Source organism: Pelodiscus sinensis, chromosome 5, assembly GCF_052426305.1.
Source record: "Pelodiscus sinensis isolate ZL-2025 chromosome 5, ASM5242630v1, whole genome shotgun sequence".
Taxonomy (NCBI): Eukaryota; Metazoa; Chordata; order Testudines; family Trionychidae; genus Pelodiscus; species Pelodiscus sinensis.
In genome coordinates, this window is record NC_143056.1 from 17,009,507 (window position 1) to 17,030,481 (window position 20,975).

The 20,975-nt window shown below is 38.9% G+C and overlaps 1 protein-coding gene across 2 annotated transcripts in view; it reads left to right on the plus strand.

Annotated features, from left to right (window-relative positions):
* JAG2 (jagged canonical Notch ligand 2) overlaps positions 1–20,975 on the plus strand; it is a 109,435-nt gene that overhangs the window by 68,451 nt on the left and 20,009 nt on the right. The window contains exons 6-14 of one of the 2 annotated variants that reach the window (XM_006112740.5): positions 11,034–11,164; positions 11,590–11,709; positions 13,738–13,851; positions 15,247–15,360; positions 16,003–16,116; positions 16,650–16,696; positions 17,026–17,199; positions 20,105–20,255; positions 20,784–20,948. In XM_006112740.5, coding sequence (XP_006112802.2) covers positions 11,034–11,164; positions 11,590–11,709; positions 13,738–13,851; positions 15,247–15,360; positions 16,003–16,116; positions 16,650–16,696; positions 17,026–17,199; positions 20,105–20,255; positions 20,784–20,948 — 1,130 coding nt within the window. The remainder of the gene's footprint in view (positions 1–11,033; positions 11,165–11,589; positions 11,710–13,737; positions 13,852–15,246; positions 15,361–16,002; positions 16,117–16,649; positions 16,697–17,025; positions 17,200–20,104; positions 20,256–20,783; positions 20,949–20,975) is intronic. The other variant, XM_006112741.5, reaches the window with a different exon arrangement.

Below are 20,975 nucleotides of genomic sequence, written 5' to 3' on the forward strand. Positions count from 1 at the left end.
GACTAGTAGCCCCCCCCCCCCCACCCTTGCTCTCTCCCCCCCCCCCCCGCTGCCTCTATCAAAGGCAGCAAAGGGGGGGGAGAGTGGGTACTACAGAGTGGCAGCGCTTCACAGCTGAGTCCAGGGTCAGGTAGGGACTCGCCCAACTGATCCCAGGCTCCAGCACAGCATTTCCGCAGAACCTGGGATCTGCTGTGGAGACCCCAGCTGATCCTGATCTCCATGCTGCACTGCTGCTTTGAAATGCACAAGAGCCCCTGCTGGGGACTCTTGTACATTTCAAAGCTGGCACACTGCCTGCAGTCTGGAGTCAGCAGGACTTCCTGTTGGCCCTAGGCTGCACGCAGAGTTCCTTATTCCTCCTTTGAAATTACAAGAGCCCCAGCGGGGGCTTTTGTACATTTCAAAAGAGGAATGCAGAAGTGCCTGTGGAGTAGTCAATGGAAATTCCATCGACTACTCGACTTGTAAATTAACCATTACTGAACATCTGTATCTAGGACACTAAAACTCCCATTAATGCAACATGTCTTAAAATACATTTATAGAAATGAGTTGTTACTAATTGGACTAGTGAGCCTCACAGTTGGAACTAACTGTACCTAATTTTTGCATGCCATAGAGTTTAGGGAGGTTAGGTAGCAATTAATTGAATAGTCATGTAACCACATCAAATTTTGCAGTTACACAACTATTCCCTGGTAGTGGGGCCGGCAGCCAGTGCATTCCTGGGAAGCCCGCTGCTACCTCTGTATCAAAGGCAGTGAGGGGGGTGGCAGGCAGGAGCTGGCATGCAAGGAGAGACTATTTAAAAACCAGCTCGCTGCATAGACCGGCTGCCATCTGGAGACAGACTGCTCTGCGGCAGCCTCCCCTGCCCCCCCATCCCATGTTGCTGCCTCTTCTTATAGAAGCAGCAGCATGAGGGGAGGCAGCCACCTCCCCCTGAGCGTTGGCTTCTGCCTACACACCCCTCTCATTGCAACTGTGGGAGGCAGCAAGGAGGGAGCTGGTGGCTCTGTGGAGCCAGCATTTGAGGAGAGCCAGCTTAAAATCTGACTTGTCACACACCTCGGCTCCTGCCTGCCTCCTGACCCTCCCCCTCTTCCCTTTCTTCCCCCTTCTGATAGAGGCAGCAGGATCTGGGGGAGGGAAGGGAGAAGCAGCTCCTCAGGAGCTGATATGCATGGGGAGCTGTTCTGAAAGCTGGCTTCCCGTGTGTACCAGTTCCTGCATACCACCCTCACCCTCTGAGCTGCTGCCTCTCTATCAGAAGCAGCAGCGAGTGGCAGGGGGAAAGGTAGGGCTGCCAGGTGTCCGGTATTCACCCGGACAGTCTGGTATTTTCGCCTCCTGTCCTGTAAAAAAGATTCAGAAAATACGGGACATCTTTGTCTGTCTGGTATTTTCTGATTTCCCCCCCCCACACACACTCCTTTCTTCCCCCTCCCCGCCCCCCCATCCCCAGCCAGGAGGCAAAAATGCCGGGCACCTGGCAACCCTACAAATACTCAGCGCCCGGCCTCCCCCAGATCCCATGCTTACCTGGTTCCACAAGGCTGCTGGCACAAAATGGCTGCCAGCAAAAAGAAGGGGAAGCAATGACTCCCGTGGGTCTTAATGCTCAACCTCTTCCCTGTTCCTATATTTTTTTTCATCTGGCAATCCTAGGCTTCATGTATCTGGTGCTTGTGGGGCATCGGCTCCCACCTCTCGCCCTTGCTGCCTCTGATGGAAAGGCAGCAAGGTGGGGGGATGTGTGTAGTCGATGTTTATTGGTTAATCATGTAATTGACTGTGTTGACATCCCTAGCAGAGATCTGTGTACATTAGAAAAGTGCACTCTGTCTAGATGGTGGAAATTTTCTATAAAAAAGTGGAGTGTCGAAGTATAAACAAGGCTTACCAACTTGACCTTTTGTTTACAGCCTCTCATGAAAAGCTGTTTAGATTTACTTGGGATAATTGTGTTGGGAGCTATTGAATTATAATCTAAATTCCTTCTTTGGATTTTTGATCTATTGCCAACCTTATTTAACAGGTTAAAACAATGACTGCTTTCTAATTCTAATGAAAAATGGGAGGAAAGTGAAAGGGTGTGAGAGGTGTGGAAGTCTGCTGGTGCCAGGAGTCTAGCTTATAAATGGATTTTGCCTTATTCTGAAACTTCACAATTGTTTTTATATATAGAAAAGTTGCAAAATCTGTTTTTTTTTTTTTTTTTTTTTTTCATCTGATTTAGTGTGAGGATCCAAATTGCAGTTTTTCATTGAAATAATTTTTTGCTTTCCTACTCTTCATATCAAGAATTGCAAAGTGATATCTTGGACTAAGTGCTTCCATAGAAGCGGACCTTAGCAGTTGGATGCAGCCATGGTAAATGGCTAAATTCTCAGTTATGCCTTTGGCAGCAGTAGGGCCTGTCACCCTTATCTGCTGGAAAGCTTCCTGGGCTCTGATTTTTAAGTCATTTTCATGTTGGTTGAGTTATTTATCAATGTATCTTTTTGTCTGCTCAGCATTATAGGAAGGAAAACAAAAATATAGGTCTTCATTTTAACCAGCTTGAGTACCCCTGTACAACGTTGTCTTGAGAACTAGTGGTCTGATATGGTTTGTGGTGAAGAGGATTTTTCAGATTTTTATTTTCTTCTTCTGTTGAGAAAGTGGCTACTATATTCTGGAATAATAAGGTACTATTGTCAACATGGTAAAGTATTTTACAGGGTATACCATGTATGCAGTACTCCTACTTAATAAGGAATATGCTGTGCTTTAGAAATGGTTTTCCCTCTTTCACTGCAGAATCAGTTCAGAAGAAACAACAGTGAAAAGCTTATTCAGATGACATTGGTTAGATCAAACCAATTGCTTCTTGTGTAGACAGGAATCAGTTTAAAAATTGTGAGATAAAATAGCTAGATGTGGAGCTACTAGTCTGCCTAAAAAACCGTTTTTCTTAAATAGCAGACACTGGTCTTGTTGACTAGTGACTTCACATAGTACCTTGAGCTGATTCACATCAAACCATTGCTAAGAAGTTGAGTTGGTGGGGGCAGTTTGTTTTGCTTTCAGCGTGTGGGTTTGTTTTGGAGTTTCTTGACGCCTTTTGAACAATGGTAACATCAGATCTTCTTAAACACTAGATTGTATCGTTTGTGCTACAGAGCAATGAGTTATCTTTGGTCTAATGTAATTTGTTCAGGTAATCTTATTCAGAGTAATTGTACCCTGCACACTACCATGATGCTGGATGGCTAGTACTTCTTCCAATAGGTTATCTTAATCTTTTGGTACCATTTTCAACAAGTTGTTAGTACACTTAATCGTTTAATCTCTCATTTCCTCATGATCCACTTTGGCATGTGTTTGAAAAAGTTCCAGGTATGTCGAGCATCCAAGCACATTGTTCCCATCTTGCCAGAGTGGTAGTGCTATGAATAAAGTTTGTATAATTTATTTTTATTTTGATTTATTTTAAGCTTCTACAGAGAATCTTGCTTTAAAAACATAACTTAAATGGGCCAAATCTCTGTATTCAACATATTATGAAATTAAAATGTAATCAGTAGAGAACTATGGTATATTTAATCATGGTTCTAGTTAAAAAAACAACCACCATACATTTCTAAAAGATCAAAAACTTGTTCTACAGAGGATGTTTAGATTAAGCCAAATGTCCTGAAAATGAGCTTTTGGCCAGTATTGTCTATTGGGGTATCATCTGCGGGCATAAAGAACAGATGGTCTTAATTCCTCATTTCCTTCGTACAACCTGTGATTGCAAAAGGAAACTTCTAGCAGTGTCCACTGCTTTTTGTACACTGTGCAGTTTAAATCTTCTCTCGATGTGTGTATGTAACTATATAGTTGGTACTAGTGGAAGCAGTAGGATTGTTAGTGTTGTTTTAGGATTAGTTGTTTAAAGTCTAATAATGTGTTGGCTAATACACATACAACAACAGTGTTAAGGACTTCCCTGATGCTGGGTTTAGAACCTATGAGTGAAGCAAGGTTCCCAACCTTCAAAACTTTCCCCTTTTAATGCGGTTATCCTGCTGAATCCTAGTGTCTTTTCTGTTAAGTGTTCAGTTTGGTAGTCTTTCTTGAAAAGAACTCAGAACATAGGGGAGGCCCAACTGTGAGCTTTTTCTCCCTGGAACAGTCAATGAATGATCCTCCGATCTGAAGGGGAAAAGCTTCTAACAGACTTGAGCAGATGCTGAGCACTCCTCATTGAGCTAGTACAATAACAGGTCTTAAAACCTGGATCCCTCACTTGGTGTCACCTTCTAGTACAGGAATGGGCAATAATTTTTGCTGGGGCGGAGGGACCACTCCAAGATTTTTGGAAAGTAGTCAAGGGCTGCACTCTTTCATGATATTAATGGAGGAGATGTGGGGCTTGGGATGGAGATTGGGGTGCAGAAGAGAGCTTGGGGTAAGGGTGCAAGAGGGAATGTGGGGTCTGGGAGGGAGTTTGGGTGAAGGAGGCAGTTGTGACCTGGGGCATGGGATTAGGGTGCATGTACAGGGGTTTGGGTTGTGACCTAGGGCAGGATGGGTTTGCAACCTCAGTGCCTCGCCCCAGGTCACAACCCAAACCCCTGCACCCCAGTGCTCTGCCCCAGGTCACAATGCAAAGCCATGCACCCAAAGCAAGAAGTGGTTGTGACCTGGGGCAAGAGGTTTGGGTGCAGGGTCTGAGGGGGTATGGGTTCAGGAGGGGGAAAAGGGTTTGGCTTATGTGGGAGAGGGGGGCAGAGGGTGGGAGTATGGAGAGGCTGGGGTGTCAGACAGGCTCTGGCTGGGACTCTTACCCGGATGACTCCCGGCTAGCAGCCCAGCATGTTTCTCAGGCAACCTCCCTGCATGCCCCAGCACAGGATGCAGGGGCCATGTGCGTTTGTGAATAAAAGCCTGAGGGGAGGGGAAGATGGGGGCTTTGCATGCTGCCTGTTCGAAGAACAGGCAGGTCCCATTGGCTACAAATAGTCCATTGGGATTGTGCTAGGGGCGGGGGCAGGACATCAAGTCTCTCCCCCTTCTCCTGGCTCACAGCTGTGAAACACACAGGGCCTGGCAGCTGCTTTTCTGAGCAGCGTGCGGGGGGGAGGAGGGGAGCAGGTCAAGCAGAGAGTCTGCCTGAAGCTTCCCGCTGCATCTGCAGACTGGATCTGGTGGGTTGGCCATATTTAGCCCAGCTCTGTTCTAGTAACTGGGCCACATTGTCTCCTAATATAAACAGCTCTTCTCTTAAATTAAGCAGACTCTCTATACATTAAATTAAATAACTATATATGGCTATTGCTTTGGCTTGTGCAACACCATCCTGAGTGTGTCATCAGAAAAACTAATGTTTTGTTTTTCCATTTGTCTAGACTTTTTTAACCCTCTGACTGATGCATTTTGCTTCTGTCGTTAGCATCACTAGATCTACTTTAGTTTCCTGCCATGAATGTTTTGGCTAAAATTTCTAATTGAAGTCTAAGTGCAGGAGGAGTTTTATTTGTCAGGAAGTCTCTGGAGGTGGGGGAGAGGAGCATGCATGTAAGTTACAGGATGCAGTTGTGACTTTCCTTCTGTCTTTCAGGATGTAGGGAGTAAAGGAGTAAAACTATTTTTTGTTTAAGGACTTTACATTTTCTGTTAAAATGCTGTTTTATTGGTGCTCTCTCTAGGATTTTTATTTTAGGATCAAGTGTTTCAGCTCACTCTTTGGAAGCATATTAGGTTCCTTTCATTTATTTGAAATGCTTAACCTAAAGACTGGTAGGAGCCTGATATATCCTGGCTGGCTGTGGAATGTGATAGTGGGATACTGAAGTATAACCAGTGCAGAAGTGCCTGTTAGTGCCGATATCCTTAAAGAATCTTGCCTGTAGTAATGAGGAGTCTTGTCAGTGTATAGAAGTGTGATCTGCAAACTGGCATAAATCTGTGTCAAAAGTAAGTGTGTGTGTGTGTGTGTGTGTGTGTGTGTGTGTGTGTGTGTGTGTGTGTGTGTGTATTTTAAGTGATTTAATTCTATGAGCCTTTTTCCCCCCCCTTAAAGGTAGACTTGTAAAGTGAAGTGTTGGGACTCAAGATCGCTGTGTTCAGCCCATTTGTGGTTAATATCTATTGGCAACAATTAGCCGTTAAGATGGTCTTTAGCTCTTAATGTAAATGCCTTACCCTCACCTTTTGTTTTGGAAATTGATTCAGATTTGTTATTACCCGGGATTGAAATATTTAGCCAAAATATGAAGCCTGCTCGCCAAAAGTAGATACAAATATTAATTGGGCTCCCTAAGGAAGATCTATATGAAATTCCAAACCCAGCTTCTTTCAGTTGTTGAGATTCCAGTCAGGGTGCTATCCCTGGACCCAGTGCATGTACTCTGACTCATGTGACAGTTTGACATGTGAAGCTGGCTTCTGAAAGGGAGGAGTTCTCAAAATTAAGATGTCCCTCTTTGTAAGTCAGTTTCACTGCTCTGGTCACCCAGACCTGAAGAACAGCACACTGTGTGACTTGAAAGTTTCTGTGTCTTGTCAACAGGAGTTGGTCCAATAAATATATTACCTCACACACTGTGTCAGTTTTGTTCAACAGTAATGTATGTTATGAGTTTTGTCAAGTGAAACTTAAGCTCAGCTACTTCTCATGGGAAAGAACTGTGTAACTAAATCCTGTCTTCCACAGATCTATATAGCTAGTAGAGGAACTGATAATTTTAACTAATTTTCCAGTGTTGAGTGCACTGTTCTATAGCCTATAAATCATTGGCCTATTTTAAATGCTGGTAGGGATAACCTGATTGCCTTGATAGGTGGATAAGAAGGGGAATAAGATCCAAGAATCTCCAGTGCATTTACTTTGCAAAGTTTCAGATCCTTCCGGCATTTCAGACTCTTCTGACCTAGAATTGTTTTTTCCTCTTAAAAGCTAAAGGGGAACAAGTTGGAAAAACTGAAAATAAAGTAAACTACATGCAATAAATGGGGAAGACTTACATGAAACAACAAATGGGATCATACATTGACGGCTTTATAATTCCATGTGCTTAACTAAGAATCTGGTTTTGAAAATGAAGGTCCCAATCATGAAAACTACTGAGCACCACTAGAAAGGTGCCTACTATTTAACTCCCTACTATTTGATCACATCTCGGCACTTAGTCAGATCACACCATTAAGCTACATGATGGTAACTGATGTCTTCTTTCTTGTTTTGGTAATAAATACTCCGCTTCCACACATTTTTTTTTTAATTTGTATTTTAACTTCGTATAGTCTTCACACTTTTTAAACTATTCTATTTATAAACAGAATATCAATAACTCCAATTAAATACATACAATATAAAAAACTTCAATTAAACAACCATATCTCTGCCACATTGTCACCAGTTTTTTTGCTCCTATTTCTGAATATAATTTGAAACTGCAGCATGTACCAGAAACTTTGACTGTTGTGGGATATCTTGATCTTGCATCAGTTGTTTGAGTGCATTAAGGCTGTGTGAGACTTAACATTTCTACAAATGCATCGTGGGCTGATGCATTCACACTAACCTACTTCTTTCCACATTTATTAGTAATGCAAACAAATGTTTTATACAAACCTAAATATATTGATACAATTAATGCTAATTTAGCTTTAATTGTATATGTAATAATCTACAGAACCATTGTTTCCTGTTGTTTCCTTGGTTACCTTTATTTAGTTTATGAAATGTGTCCCTATATGCTTTGCTAAATACTTCTCTTTAAAATAGCCTATTTCAGCCTTAACCTAAGCTGTAGGTTTCCATTGTTTACCAATCCATTTGTAGTCAAAATAAAAGGGAGCTCTTTTGAAAGCAGCTAAACTAGGTTTGTAGAACTGTTTATCATTTTTCTTCAGTAATTTAAAAAAAAGATTATTCCTATATGTGCCTGTTCACTCCTTTTGCTGATTTTAAACCTGACCTGGAGGACCTGTCTGTTCCTGAAACTTGATGCATGTGCTTCAAACTTCCCCCCAGGAAATTACTAAACTATAACAATGTATTTATGGTAACTTCCTTTGTACTGTTAGAAAGCCAGCAGACATTTAGATTAAACTATCTCTGATTTGCTTTTGCATAGCCATGGTCACAAAGTTAGTCCTAGTAAAATTGGCAGAAAGGGGAAGGGAGGAAGGGGACAAGACATCATGCTTTTCCAGTCATAATGGCAAAAATTTAATCTAATCCACTGTTGGCTGCCTAAACAGCTTCTCTTTGGTCTTTACCAGAACTAGAATAGATTAATTCAACTTTGTTCTAAATGTAACTTCGTTCTTCTCTATACCTTTGTTTTTATTATGGTGAAATGAAATTCTTTACCTTAATGCTTAGATAGTTTGTATATTGAAACTTGTGAGAAAAATCGTGTTAAACAAGCTTTTCTATTTTATCACATTTGCTCTAGGACTGAGCAGAGATCCATGTAAATGTTATCTTTCCAGAAGGAAGTGGAATTAAAGCTGTTCTAGCACCTGCTAATGTAGGCTGCAACCAGACTTCCTGTTTGAGAGGAAATCCTAATTTACTCTTCCTTGTAAACTGAAGACTGATCAGTTTACCACATAGTAACCTTTTGACTCGTAAACATAGTGTTCCTTTGGTTGGACTGCTGGTAGCCTGTCGAAATGATTTCCCTTAGGTTATTATGGTAACTCAGACTATACATTGTGTATCCTCGTATATGTCATGAACAAGAAGTAACCCTTTCCTATCAAATGAGCATTTTTGTGTGCTTTAGCAGGGCCTCAAACAACAACTTTTTAAATTGGATTTTTAGAAGATAACTTACATTGCCTTCTGTATGTTCCTCAAGCATCATCCCAATTTTAAGATAAATTTAACCAATTATTCTGCTTTGCTAATACATAATCTTTTCAGTTTCTCGTAGCCCATTTAAACAGAGGTTACTAAAACACACTTCCCTGTCAGTCAAATTGGCATGCCACATTTGTCACTAGGTATCTGTTCTTTGGATTAAAACAGACTTTCTGTTGGCAATAATGAACCAAGTCATAGAAGCTGCAGAGTGTGTGCGCTGAGAATGCATTTAAATATCACATTGCATTGCTAAAATTTAAAACATCAAAGAAATTATGCATACTTCTTACCATAAGTAGGTATCTCTTAGCATTGGAAACAAACTGTACTCTAGGAGTAAGAAATTAGTACTACCTGGAATGAGGATGCATTTTTAGTATGAACCAGCTTTCATACAAGATTTTCATTTTTTATTTTTTTTTATATATATATATATATATATATATATATATATATATATATATATATATATAAAATCTTATTTTACTGTACGGTATATTAACTCAGTAGGAGAAAGCTACTGTCCTGTGGGCTTATATATTCTACTGACCCCATCAATCCCCATTTATCTAAGCCTTTTAATAATGTGAGCAAACTGACTCCTGAAATATGTAGATTGTATACCCCAGCATTTGTATGTAATTACAACATAAGTAGAAGTATCAGAGCAATCTCTAGAACCAGAACTGCCACAATATAGTTCCAAAAGTTTTACTAACAAGACTATAAATATATGAGACTGTATGGAAAAAGCTACCTTCTGTATCTAAATACAGAAGAGCTGAAATTCAGAGCTTTAAGTAAGGAGTACTTTGTGTTGGTATTAACACAGACAGTAGTACCGTGCTGTCAACATATGGTCTCAGGAACCACACAACTCTTTATTAAACTGTCCAATATATTAGTCTCTAGTGAATGAGGAGTCCCAATTTGATTTCCCTCTTCTACTCACAAGATGGCTATTCGCTCCATTCTTTTATTGCATTGCAAAGAGGATCAACTTCTGATTCAGTGACACTGGCATAGCTATGAAAAATATAGTTTTGTTGCTGACATTTCCTACTTCACAGAGCATCTGGGGTAAATATCCATACAGTGTAGTCAACAGATTTTTTTTTTTTTCTTCTAATGGGACGTTCCAGAAATAGTGAAGGGCATATTTAATACCCAATTCAACCAACAACTAATTCAAATTAACTATCAAATAGGATTGTACTGGAAGATTTGTAGATACTTTTTAGAAAATAAGACCATCTTGCTGTTTTTTCATCTGCTCTTAGGGCATTGTCTCTCTGAATAACCATATAATTTAAAGAGTTCCTTCTAACTTTACCCATAACTTCTGGATCGAGATCCAAGGGTTTTTAAAGTGTAAGATAAGCTTTCCTAGAGTGTGCACACATTTTTGCTAACAAAATTCTGGTCTTCGAGTATGTCTGCATTGTTACAAACAATCCACTCTGAAGGGAAGTGTCCTTGAAGAAACCTGGTAACAACACATTAAGTATTTTAATTGCTTTATTTTTTGTGTGTTTCTCAAGTCTTCATTATTTTATTTTGTCTGCTCCAAGCAAGGAGGATACTAGAATAAGCTGCTAAAGAACAGTAGGAACATAACAGACTAAATCTGCAGAAAGAGTTCTTAAAATAACTCAGAGAAAATTGACAAGACAGCTGCATCTTTGATCATCCCAGCTCATGAAATCAGTGTAGTACTCTAGAACAAATTAGCTAATCTCTTACCAGCCATCTTCAGAGAACAAAAGTACAGTGAATGCTGCTTTGTCCAGTAAAAGAGTTTGCAATCTTAATTTCAAATAGTTAATAGTTTATATAATCCATCTTCTTACACTACTGTGGGGCATGATGATTTCTAACTGTGTAGGAACTGGCTGTCTGGTGAAAGAATAGGTTTGTTACGTATGCATAATGTTTAGAATAAAATAAGTATTTTGGGTGTTTGCTTCCTTTGTTCCTAGTAAATTACAGTAAAGATTTCTACAATTTGCCTAATTCAAGAGTGGTGTTATGCAGGTTCTAAAAGAGAAAATAGCACTTCAGTATTCTGTTACATTTATCATCATTCATTATTTTAAAACAAGTGGATTGTTCAGCATGCAACACTCTGAATACCTGTACTATAGATAATTAAGCATGTTTAACATTTGTATTTACTATTTAGGTGTCATTATGGTTGGCAAGGACAGTTCTGTGATGAGTGTGTTCGCTACCCAGGCTGTGCTCATGGGAGCTGTAAAGACCCATGGCAGTGTAATTGTGAAACCAACTGGGGTGGTCTGCTGTGTAACAAAGGTACTTAACATTTAATTAGTAGGAAAAAATAATAAAATTGATTAACTGATAACTTAACTGTTTTTGCAATGTGCAATTATGTGAGCACATCTGTCACACACCCTTTTTGTGTCAGATAACTGCTTAGCCATTATAAAGATAAATAAATGTAAGGCAAGAGGCTTGAAATGATACGTTTTACCCTCTTATTGATACAGTTGTCTTTTGTCCAGCCTTTCTTCTTCCATGGAAAGCAATAGGATGACAGACTTGCTAATGATTGATTGACTTGAAGTCAAAATGGTTTAAGGGACAGGAGGACATAATGTTGTTCAAGCCAGGAAGGTGTTATATGTTTGCCTGTAATCTCTTGATGGTGATCTAAAACAGTAACTTTGGGATTTGTTACACCTATCAACTGGCATTTTCTTTTCTTCTGTATTCAGATTTAAACTACTGTGGAAATCACCACCCATGCGTGAATGGTGGAACCTGTATGAACACAGAACCAGATGAATATCACTGTGCTTGCCCAGACGGTTACTCTGGAAAGAACTGTGAAATTGGTACTAAGACCTCTGCTTACATCTATTTGACTATGAAACTATGTTAAGCAGTTGTAGACAGAAATGGCAACTGAGTGCTCTTGGTGGTGCCCTGTAGTTTGTTGATTTCCCTGCAATTGATCCATCTAACTCACATATGGAGAGAGGAAGGAATTTTTCTATTTAAAGCTGCCTTCCCTTTCAAAGAAAGACATCACGAGAGGTCCCTTCCAAAACCACAGTTTATCTGCTTCCTGGGAATCAGGAAGATGATTTCTCCACACACTTGTAAATTTAGGTCCTTGAAGGGAAGGGTACAGATGTGCTGCTGCCCAACTTCTTGCTATTTTCCTTCTTAAAGGCCTGATTCAACAATTACTGAGACCTGTCTTTTGTTGACTGCAGTGGAGATAGAATCAGGCCCAATATGTCTCCTTTCTTTTTGTTTTTTGTTCTTATGCTGCCTTCCTCTGCCCTCCTCCACCCCGTATTAAATTGTACCATACTACTTTGGGAAAGGGATCCCGTTGCACCATTTTTTTTAAAAAAAGTACACTCTATCTAAAACTACACCTGTGCATACATGCACATACAACCTAGATCATCTTAAAGATGCTATAGAGTTTTGTGAGTCATTGCTAGCCCTGATCCCTGGAGTAAAGTCTACTTGGACAGATGTTCTCGTTGTGATCAAAAAGGGAGTCAAGAAATTAAAATTTTTAATTTAAAAATGTACTACTAGAAAATCCCAAATTGGCTAGTTATTCCCCCAACCCTCATTTTGAAGAAAAGAAACTGTATTTCCCACAAAGGTATATCACAATTTGGACCCCATTCAGCAGGGTCCAAACTATACTTGAAAACTGTGCTGAAGTTCTGCTATGGAGTGTTGGGACTAAAATGTTAGTTACAAAACTATATCCATGGGACCAACGAAGAAGGATTCTCAAGCATAATTCAGTTTCCACCTTGTTCATCCCTGAATTCAGTCTAGCAGAGGGGGTGGGCCATAATATTTTATGGGGGGGGCCACTACCAAGATTTTGGAACGTGGTCAAGGGCCACATTTTTCCATGATATTAATGGAGGTGGTACAGGGTCTGGGATGGAGATTGAGTGAGTGCAGAAGGGAGCTTGTGGGTAAGAGATTGGGGTGCAGGAGGGTGTGTGAGGTCTAGGAGGGAGTTTGGGTGAAGGAGGCAATTATGACCTAAGGCACGGGATTGAAGTGCAGGAGGGAGGAGCAGGGAGTTGGGTTGTCCTAGGAGGAATTTAATTAAATATGCAAATTGGGTAATCACCTTGCATGTTAAAGTCAAAAAGGGAAACATTCCCTGGTTAAATGGTAAGCCCCGAAATTATCCAGAATCTAACTGGATTTTAAAACAACATGAATACAACAAAAGTAATCCAGTGCATTGCTATCCTGAGTGTCTAGGCAACTCTACTTTATAGGTTCGAAGGCTGGAAGAGAACACTGTGATGGTCTTAGTCTGAACTCCTATATAATCACTGGTCACTCACCACTGAACTATTCCAAAATAATTGCCAAGTAATAGCAGCTGAGGGAAATTACCCTGTAAATGAGGCTTTTCTCACTTGGACTGTTGCTATTCATCTTGGGGAAGTTAGTGTGAGTATCTGTAGAGAGCCACTAGGGCAGTTCACAAGTGAAAAGCAAAAGGCAGAGGCTATGGAGGGAGTGACAGAGAGCAAAACACCTCCAAGTGTTAGGGTTCTGAGACATTAGGTGGTCTACCTTTTGCTTCCTACCAGTTACAGGAGGGAAGAGTATGATATGAAAGAAGGTGCCCCTAGCATGATCCAGGTTTGGTTTCCGAATAGGAATCTAGCACCCTTCCCATCACAGCAGGGAAGGATGGAAAAACCTGAGCTTCCCATCTGTATAGATGTCCTCGCTACTTATGTTGCCTCTGACTAATGAGTTAGTTCTGACTAGAAGGTGTCCAATAAAAAAAAAATCTTGTGCCCTGATCGAGGTGATGGTGTGTAATCATTCTATTCAGGATGACTTTCTTTTCTCTGAAGCTGAGCATGCTTGTGTATCAAATCCTTGTGCTAATGGTGGAAGCTGCCATGAAATTTCATCAGGCTTCAAATGCCAATGTCCTCCAGGGTGGAGCGGACCAACATGTGCTGTTGGTAGGTACAATTCAGTTGATTTTTAACTATGTTGGGTTTGAAAGATTGTTATACACTTGGCTGAAGAAGCTGCTGCATGGCAAAGTGGGTAACCTACTGTGCCAGTTGATTTCTTTTTTTTTTAATTAATAGTTGTGTGTTTCAAACTGTATCTTGAATTTCTATGGCATTGTCCTTGAATTACTTAGGAAAACATGAAGACGTTGAAAGAAGCAGATGTTTTCGCAGCATAGGAATAAAACCTAATGGAAGTGTAACTAAGGATGTATTTTCATTAGAGACCCACTTCAGACTTGCCTACAAACTTCATGGGTGTGAGAAAACTACATGGCTTATTAGCATTTATATCAATCAACCCCCCTAGGATAGTCAGTGCTCTTCAACAGGATGTTCAACAGGCTTCTCCAGTAAACATAGCTATGATCGCTTGCAGAGGTGGATTATCTAGTCTGAGAGAAGCTCTTCCACTAGCATAATAGCATCTTCACTAAAGTGCTAGCTTTACTAATGCTGCAGCACTGTACATTTAGGCAACGCTAAAGTCTGTCGTCTTGCTTTATGTAATAGTGTATGTTAGGCCACAAATATCCTTTGCATCTGAATGCATCAATCTTCCTGCATTGTAATAAATGTTATGGAAGTGTTTCTCTTCAAACTACTTAACTCATAACTTATGTGTAAATAATTTGCACTCCATTCTGTGTGGATTGCTAATTAGTGATGATGTAAGTCCATATCCACACAGGAGCACCACATTTATAATCTGCTCTTAAGGTAACACTAGCTATATGAAAGCCGTTTTAGTTGGGACATGCGAAAGTTAACCAATTAGTTGTGGGTAGAGTATATTAGTTCCCCTGTCTAAGGGAATTATTTGGGTTTGTTTCCTGTAACTAACGGCAACCTATGAAGGAGTACCTAAAATCTCTTAATTTTAAGAGAGAGAGTCAATGAATCTTCTTGCTTTATGTGGGCAGAGATCTTCATACAATTTCTGGCATTGTAAATTTATAAACAATGTTGTGTACAGTAGGAGAACTGTGTTTAAAAGGCAGGCTTTTGTCCACGAAGAGATTTTGATTTCTTTGGGACATAGAAAATACAGGAAGTATAATGCCAAAAGCATTATGACATAAAGCATTTTTATTTGCTTTTGGCATTCAACTGTTTATATTTTTCCACTATGTCCCACAGCTCACAAATAGAAAGCCCTGAATTATTTTTTTCATATTTAGCTTAAATAAGAGTGACGGTTGAGATTTTTCTAGACTGTGCAGAGGATTTAGCACATTCTTCACTTAAGATGTGTGGCTAAATACCCTGCTCTCTTTTTTTAAAAATTGCAATTAATATTTAATAAAACTCTTTTAAATAAGCTGCCTTTTCATTTTACAGATATTAATGAATGCGAATCTAACCCTTGTGCTCGTGGAGGGACCTGTGTTGATCGTGTTAATGGCTTTGAGTGTATATGTCCACAACAGTGGATTGGAGCAACTTGCCAGCTTGGTAAGTAATTGCTTTTTATGGCTTTTGAAGATAATTCCATACTTTGCATTTTTTTAAAAGGGTTTTTTTTTTTTTTTATTTCAGTTCTGTCATATCTCTGAACTTATAAGATACGGGTCATTTATTCTAAGTGTCTTGGTTCTTGCTTAATAGCTTTGAAAGCAAAGCTAGATATGAAAAGCAAACACTAGTACAAGTAAGAATCAAAGCCTAGACCAACCTATAATTGTAACAGATCGTAAAGGATACCTGTTTACTTTACTTTTCTTTATCAAAATGCAATAATGGTGATGGGAGCTCCTTCTTAGTGGTGGCAACAGCTGATTTATAATTAGCATGGCAATGATTTACTTTGGGCAAAGCCTTCTCTGACTTCACTAATTAACACTATCTGAGATTTGTCTAAGGGAAAGGTGTTTCTTTTATTTGCATGTAAAATAATGTAAATAAATTTGCATTGAAAAGCTACAATAGATACTTTTTTTTTTTTTTTTTTTTTTTTTTTTTTTGTGGTACACAAGTAAAATTCTACCATTTCTTATAACTGATTCTTGAATTGCATGGAGACTTTGCTTTGGTGCAAGGAAGGTCTGTTTCTGGGTTTGTTCTTTATTCTCTTCTTTCTTTTATCTTGTTTCACAGATGCTAATGAGTGTGAGGGAAAACCCTGTCTTAATGCTTACTCTTGCAAAAATCTCATTGGTGGATATTACTGTGACTGCATTCCAGGATGGAAAGGAGTAAATTGTCACATCAGTTAGTATTTCTTCTTCTAGTGTATATATACTGATCCCAAGATAACTTGCTCCTTAAAAAAAAAAAAAAAAAAAAAAGAGGCCACATGTAATGGTAGCATAGTTCTAGATAACTGAAGGGAAAAGAACGTACACTGTTTCTGAATGTGTCTGTAGTTTTCCTTTGGCCAAGTACAGTAGGTGTCTATATTGAAGTATATAGGAATGCTTTTTTATCAGAAATGAAGCATTTATTAGATTAAAGCATTTTATTTCAGGTGTGGAATTAAACTGAAAAATTTTACATATCATATGCTGAATGATAATTTAAAATAGTCATTCTGTTGTACCTTAGAATATTGTCAAACAATGACCATAATTTATATACTTTAGCTTATATTTTGAATTAAACTTGAATGAATTTTAAGACAGTCAAAAATCAACCCCCTAAGCATCCTGTCAAAATCCTTGCCTCAAAATAATTAGTACTGTCTTTTATTCTGGAATCTTAGATTGTAAGACTTCTGCTTAATGTCTTGTATATGTTTTCCATAGATATTAATGACTGTAAAGGGCAATGTGAAAATGGCGGTACTTGTAAGGTAATCTTTTTTGTAAAATATATCAATCAGATTAATTTTTGCAGTGGAAACAGTTCTCATCTTTAAAATCTTAAAGCAGAACTTGTACTAATTCAGTGCTTGTATGTAATGTGTGTCTCTGGGTAAGTTAAATAAGGTGAAGTGGAAGGAGACACAAACTTCTTGTGTATTGCTTAATTTATGAGTTTGATTTATTTCATTTAATGAAGCCAAAATCTGTCTGGCTGTTTGAGATTTCTGCATAATGTATTTACAATCTTGAAAGTCTGAGTATACCTTACTTTACATTAAATATTTCTTTTATCTTGCTCTTTTCTCCTCCTATGTAGGATGAAGTGAATGGTTACTATTGCTTATGCCCGCGTGGTTATCTAGGAAAAAATTGTGAGCTAGAAATAAATGAATGTGCAAGCAATCCATGTCAAAATGGAGGACGCTGTGAGGACCTGGTCAATGGATTCCATTGTCTGTGTCAGCAGGGCTTTGCGGGAGCTTTCTGTGAGGTGAGAGAGATGTTGAAATTGCTGTAATAGCTTTGATGGATTGAGTTCTGGAAAGAAACGCATCTCAGGTTTAAACTAGAGCAACCCAAGGCCAGAGCATTACAGATTAATTCAGCTGTTACCGGACACCCTGTGTGAATAAGCAAATTGTATAGTGGTTGTAACTTTTAATGCTACAGCCTAATGTAGGTTTCAAAGCCTTGGATGGGATGATTTAGTTGTGGTCGGTCTTGCTTTTGGGCACGGGGTTGGACTCTGACCTCCTGAGGTCTCTTCCAACCCTATGAGTCTGTGTTTCTATAAATGTATGTCTAAAATTTTTGCTCTGATTTTTTTAAACTGCTTTTTTGATATATTAAAACATATATGTATTTTGGCCTGATCCTGAAAACACTTAAGTCTAGTCTTAAACTTACTTTTTAGTAATCCTTTGGGCTTCACTGGATTTTTACCCACATGCTTACCATTAAGCACATAGTGTTGCATAGACTCATAGAAATGTAAGGCTGAAAGGGACCTTGAGAATCCATCAAGTCCAGATCTCTGTGCTGTGACAGGACCAAGTAAACCCCTAGACCATCTCTGACAAGTGTTTGTCTAGCATGTTAAAAAAAACAAACAACGTGAAGGTTCCACAGCATTCTAGAACTTAACTATCCTTATAGTTAGTTCTTTTTTTCTACTACCTAATCTAAACCTCCCCTTCCGCAGAGTAATCCCCCTACTTTGTCTTACCTGTAGTGGACGTAGAGAATAATTGATCACATCCTCTATATAATAACATATTTGAAAACTGTTATCAGGTCCCCACCTGAGGTTGTTGGGGTTTTTTTTGTGGTTTGGTTTTTTTTTTCAAAACTAAACATGCTCACTTCTTAAAAAAACCTTTTTTTCCCATAGGCTAGGTTTTCTAAGCCTTTTATCACTTTTGTTACTCTCCTCTGAACTCTAATTTATCCATATCTTTCCTAAGATGTGGCAGCCAGAATTGAACCCAGTACTCCAGCTGAGGCATTACCAGCCCTGAGTAGAGTGCAAAGTCAGGATCTTAAAGCTGATATCTCACTAAAAATGTGTGGAGGTGTTGCTTGCAGCACAGTTCAGAATTGTATACTAAAGCATTAATAAGAATTAAGAGCTCATGATGCTGTTTGTTTTTGTGGGGAGGGCACTCAATCTTTTCTAAACAAAACCTAGAATTAATTCCTCTTAGCTTCCAGCATCTAGCTTTATATTCAGTCGTGTGCATTTCCGAGCATTCACTCAAACAGTGTAACTGTGTCACAGCAACATCCACTAGTGAGGGTAGGCTAGAATATAGGGATGAGGTTGTGCCAAGCCTCTCTGTTCTGCAATATTATATTAATTTAAGAAGTAATTTCTCTAATCTTAATGTCTACTTTAAAATAATAATACCCTGTTTTTTTAAAAATTTAAAAAGTGAGTTACCAGGAGAAATCATGGACCAGTTGTTAAACTGATCCATTAACTCCCCACTCACATGTTCTTTCTACATGGGTCTAATCATTTGAATGCTCTTCTTTTAGATGGTTTCTTGTACAATGTATAAGTTTATCAAACCTGATGAATAGGAGTTGGCTGACTGCCATAAGTATTTCAGGAAATCTCTACTGCTGATTCCAGAGGCTAAAGTAGCAGCTACTGAACTTGACTTGAGAAAGGGAAATTTACACTAATGGAAGGAAACAAATGGGAACTTCTGATAGAACAAGATCTGAGAATATCTTTCTCGGAATCTAAATGCTTTTTGTAATCTGCATAAAATGCTCTTAAATAGAGTGAAATAACTTGCTGAAAACACTCTAATTCATTTTCAGATACTGCAGTGCATTGAACCACGTCAATGATATTTGAGTGTTGAAGTGTTGTTTACCTTTTTTGCCCATTTTGGCTAAGTTCCCCCTCCCCCCCGAGTGTCTTTTTAAAGCTGTCAGAATTACAAGCACATATAGTACTCCTAAAGTAAAACAGGACCTTGAGAATAGCTGTTGATAGGAAGGGTTCCATGATACAAGATGCTTTTGCTGGCCAGTAAGGGCATGAGAAGTCATTTCCTTAAAGGGGTATATTTCTGTAAAGGTTTACATGCTATACGTTTTTTGGTCTAATTTGGCATTTTCATCCTAATACTTGTAACAGACAGGATATAAGATCTTTTAAACCACCTTTTTAAATATCCATATACATGGAGTTAGTAAGGAAAAGCCTGTTTGCAACTAGTGGAGGAGGTAGCAGAATTAAACAGCTGTATGAACTTTTAATGCTCTGGAAGTATTGTGCCAAAGAGTTGCAACCATGAGTAGATTGTATGAAAACTATACAGAAGCAGCAGGATCCAGTTCACAGTGTGGTATAGAGTGAGAGAGCATACACAGAGAAATAGTAACGGATAGAGGTCAAAATACAACCTTGTTTTAGTTTTAAATTTTGTGTATTAGTTATAGGGATGTGAAAGCTTAACCAGTAAGCATCCCCCTTAATCGAAGATATTTGCCAGTTCCAGTTCACCGTGGGAGCTGGAGCATCCTCTGCTTGCGATATGCCTGGGCCCTCCTGCCTCCCCTTAAATCAGTTAAACATGATGTTTAACTGGTTAACCAATTAAATGGGATTTTACATCCCTAATTAGTTATGCTGACTAAACTATTACAAATGAGTCCTTAGAAGATTCAAAGTGATCCTTTATAGTAGTAACAGAACTATTTTGTATTAGACTTGTCTATTCTACAGGATGTAAATTGCTTTAGTCAATTTATAAACATTGTGTTTAATATTAATTTCCTGATAAAATAACTTCCTCGCTATCTATAACATTGATAATGTTGCCTACTGGGCAGCATTACTATGGGAAATAATTGCCAATAGCTGATTGTCTTTATTACAGATGGATATTGATTTCTGTGAACCTAGCCCTTGTCAGAATGGGGCTAAATGCTATGATCTAGGAGGAGACTATTACTGTGCCTGCTCTGATGACTACGATGGAAAGAATTGTTCTCATCTCAAGGACCACTGCAAGAACAGTTCTTGCAAAGGTATGTGCTGTCCTCCAGGAATTCATTACTTGGGCAGTCACCTAGAACACAATGGGAGAAAAGTGCATAAGATTATAGGGTGGCTGGGAGTAAGGTGTCTAACTATAGGACTTCAGTAAGACAATGTATGAAATGTAGCTGTAGCAGTATCAGTCCCAGATAATTAAAACAAGATTGGTGAGAATATATTTTTAATCAACTTCTGTTGGTTAAAAGGCAAGCTTCCAAGCCACACAGAGCCTAAGAAGAGCTAGATGTGGCTCATAAGCTTGTCTTATCACCAGCAGAAGTTAGACCACGTCAAAGTACGTGATGACTTGTAATCTTGTGTATTACTTGCAGAGTGATGCAAGTTAACTTTCAGGTAATATTATAATAATCTTACAATATGCATAAAATGTCTTCCAATAAGAAATGAACAATGTTTTTACTATTCTAAGATTTAAAATCCACAGTTCTTGATTGACACAGTCCTGTCTATATATAACTAATGGTGTTAAGTGTGTCTTTTACCTTTTTTAATCTTAGTAATAGACAGCTGTACAATAGAAGTATTCACAAATACTACACAGGAAGGTATCCGTTTCATTTCATCTAATGTTTGTGGGCCTCATGGACGGTGCATTAGTCAGCCAGGAGGAAACTTTACTTGTGCCTGTGAGAGGGGTTTTACTGGAACATACTGTCATGAAAGTAAGTGGAAGTCTGTCTTCTCTCTCT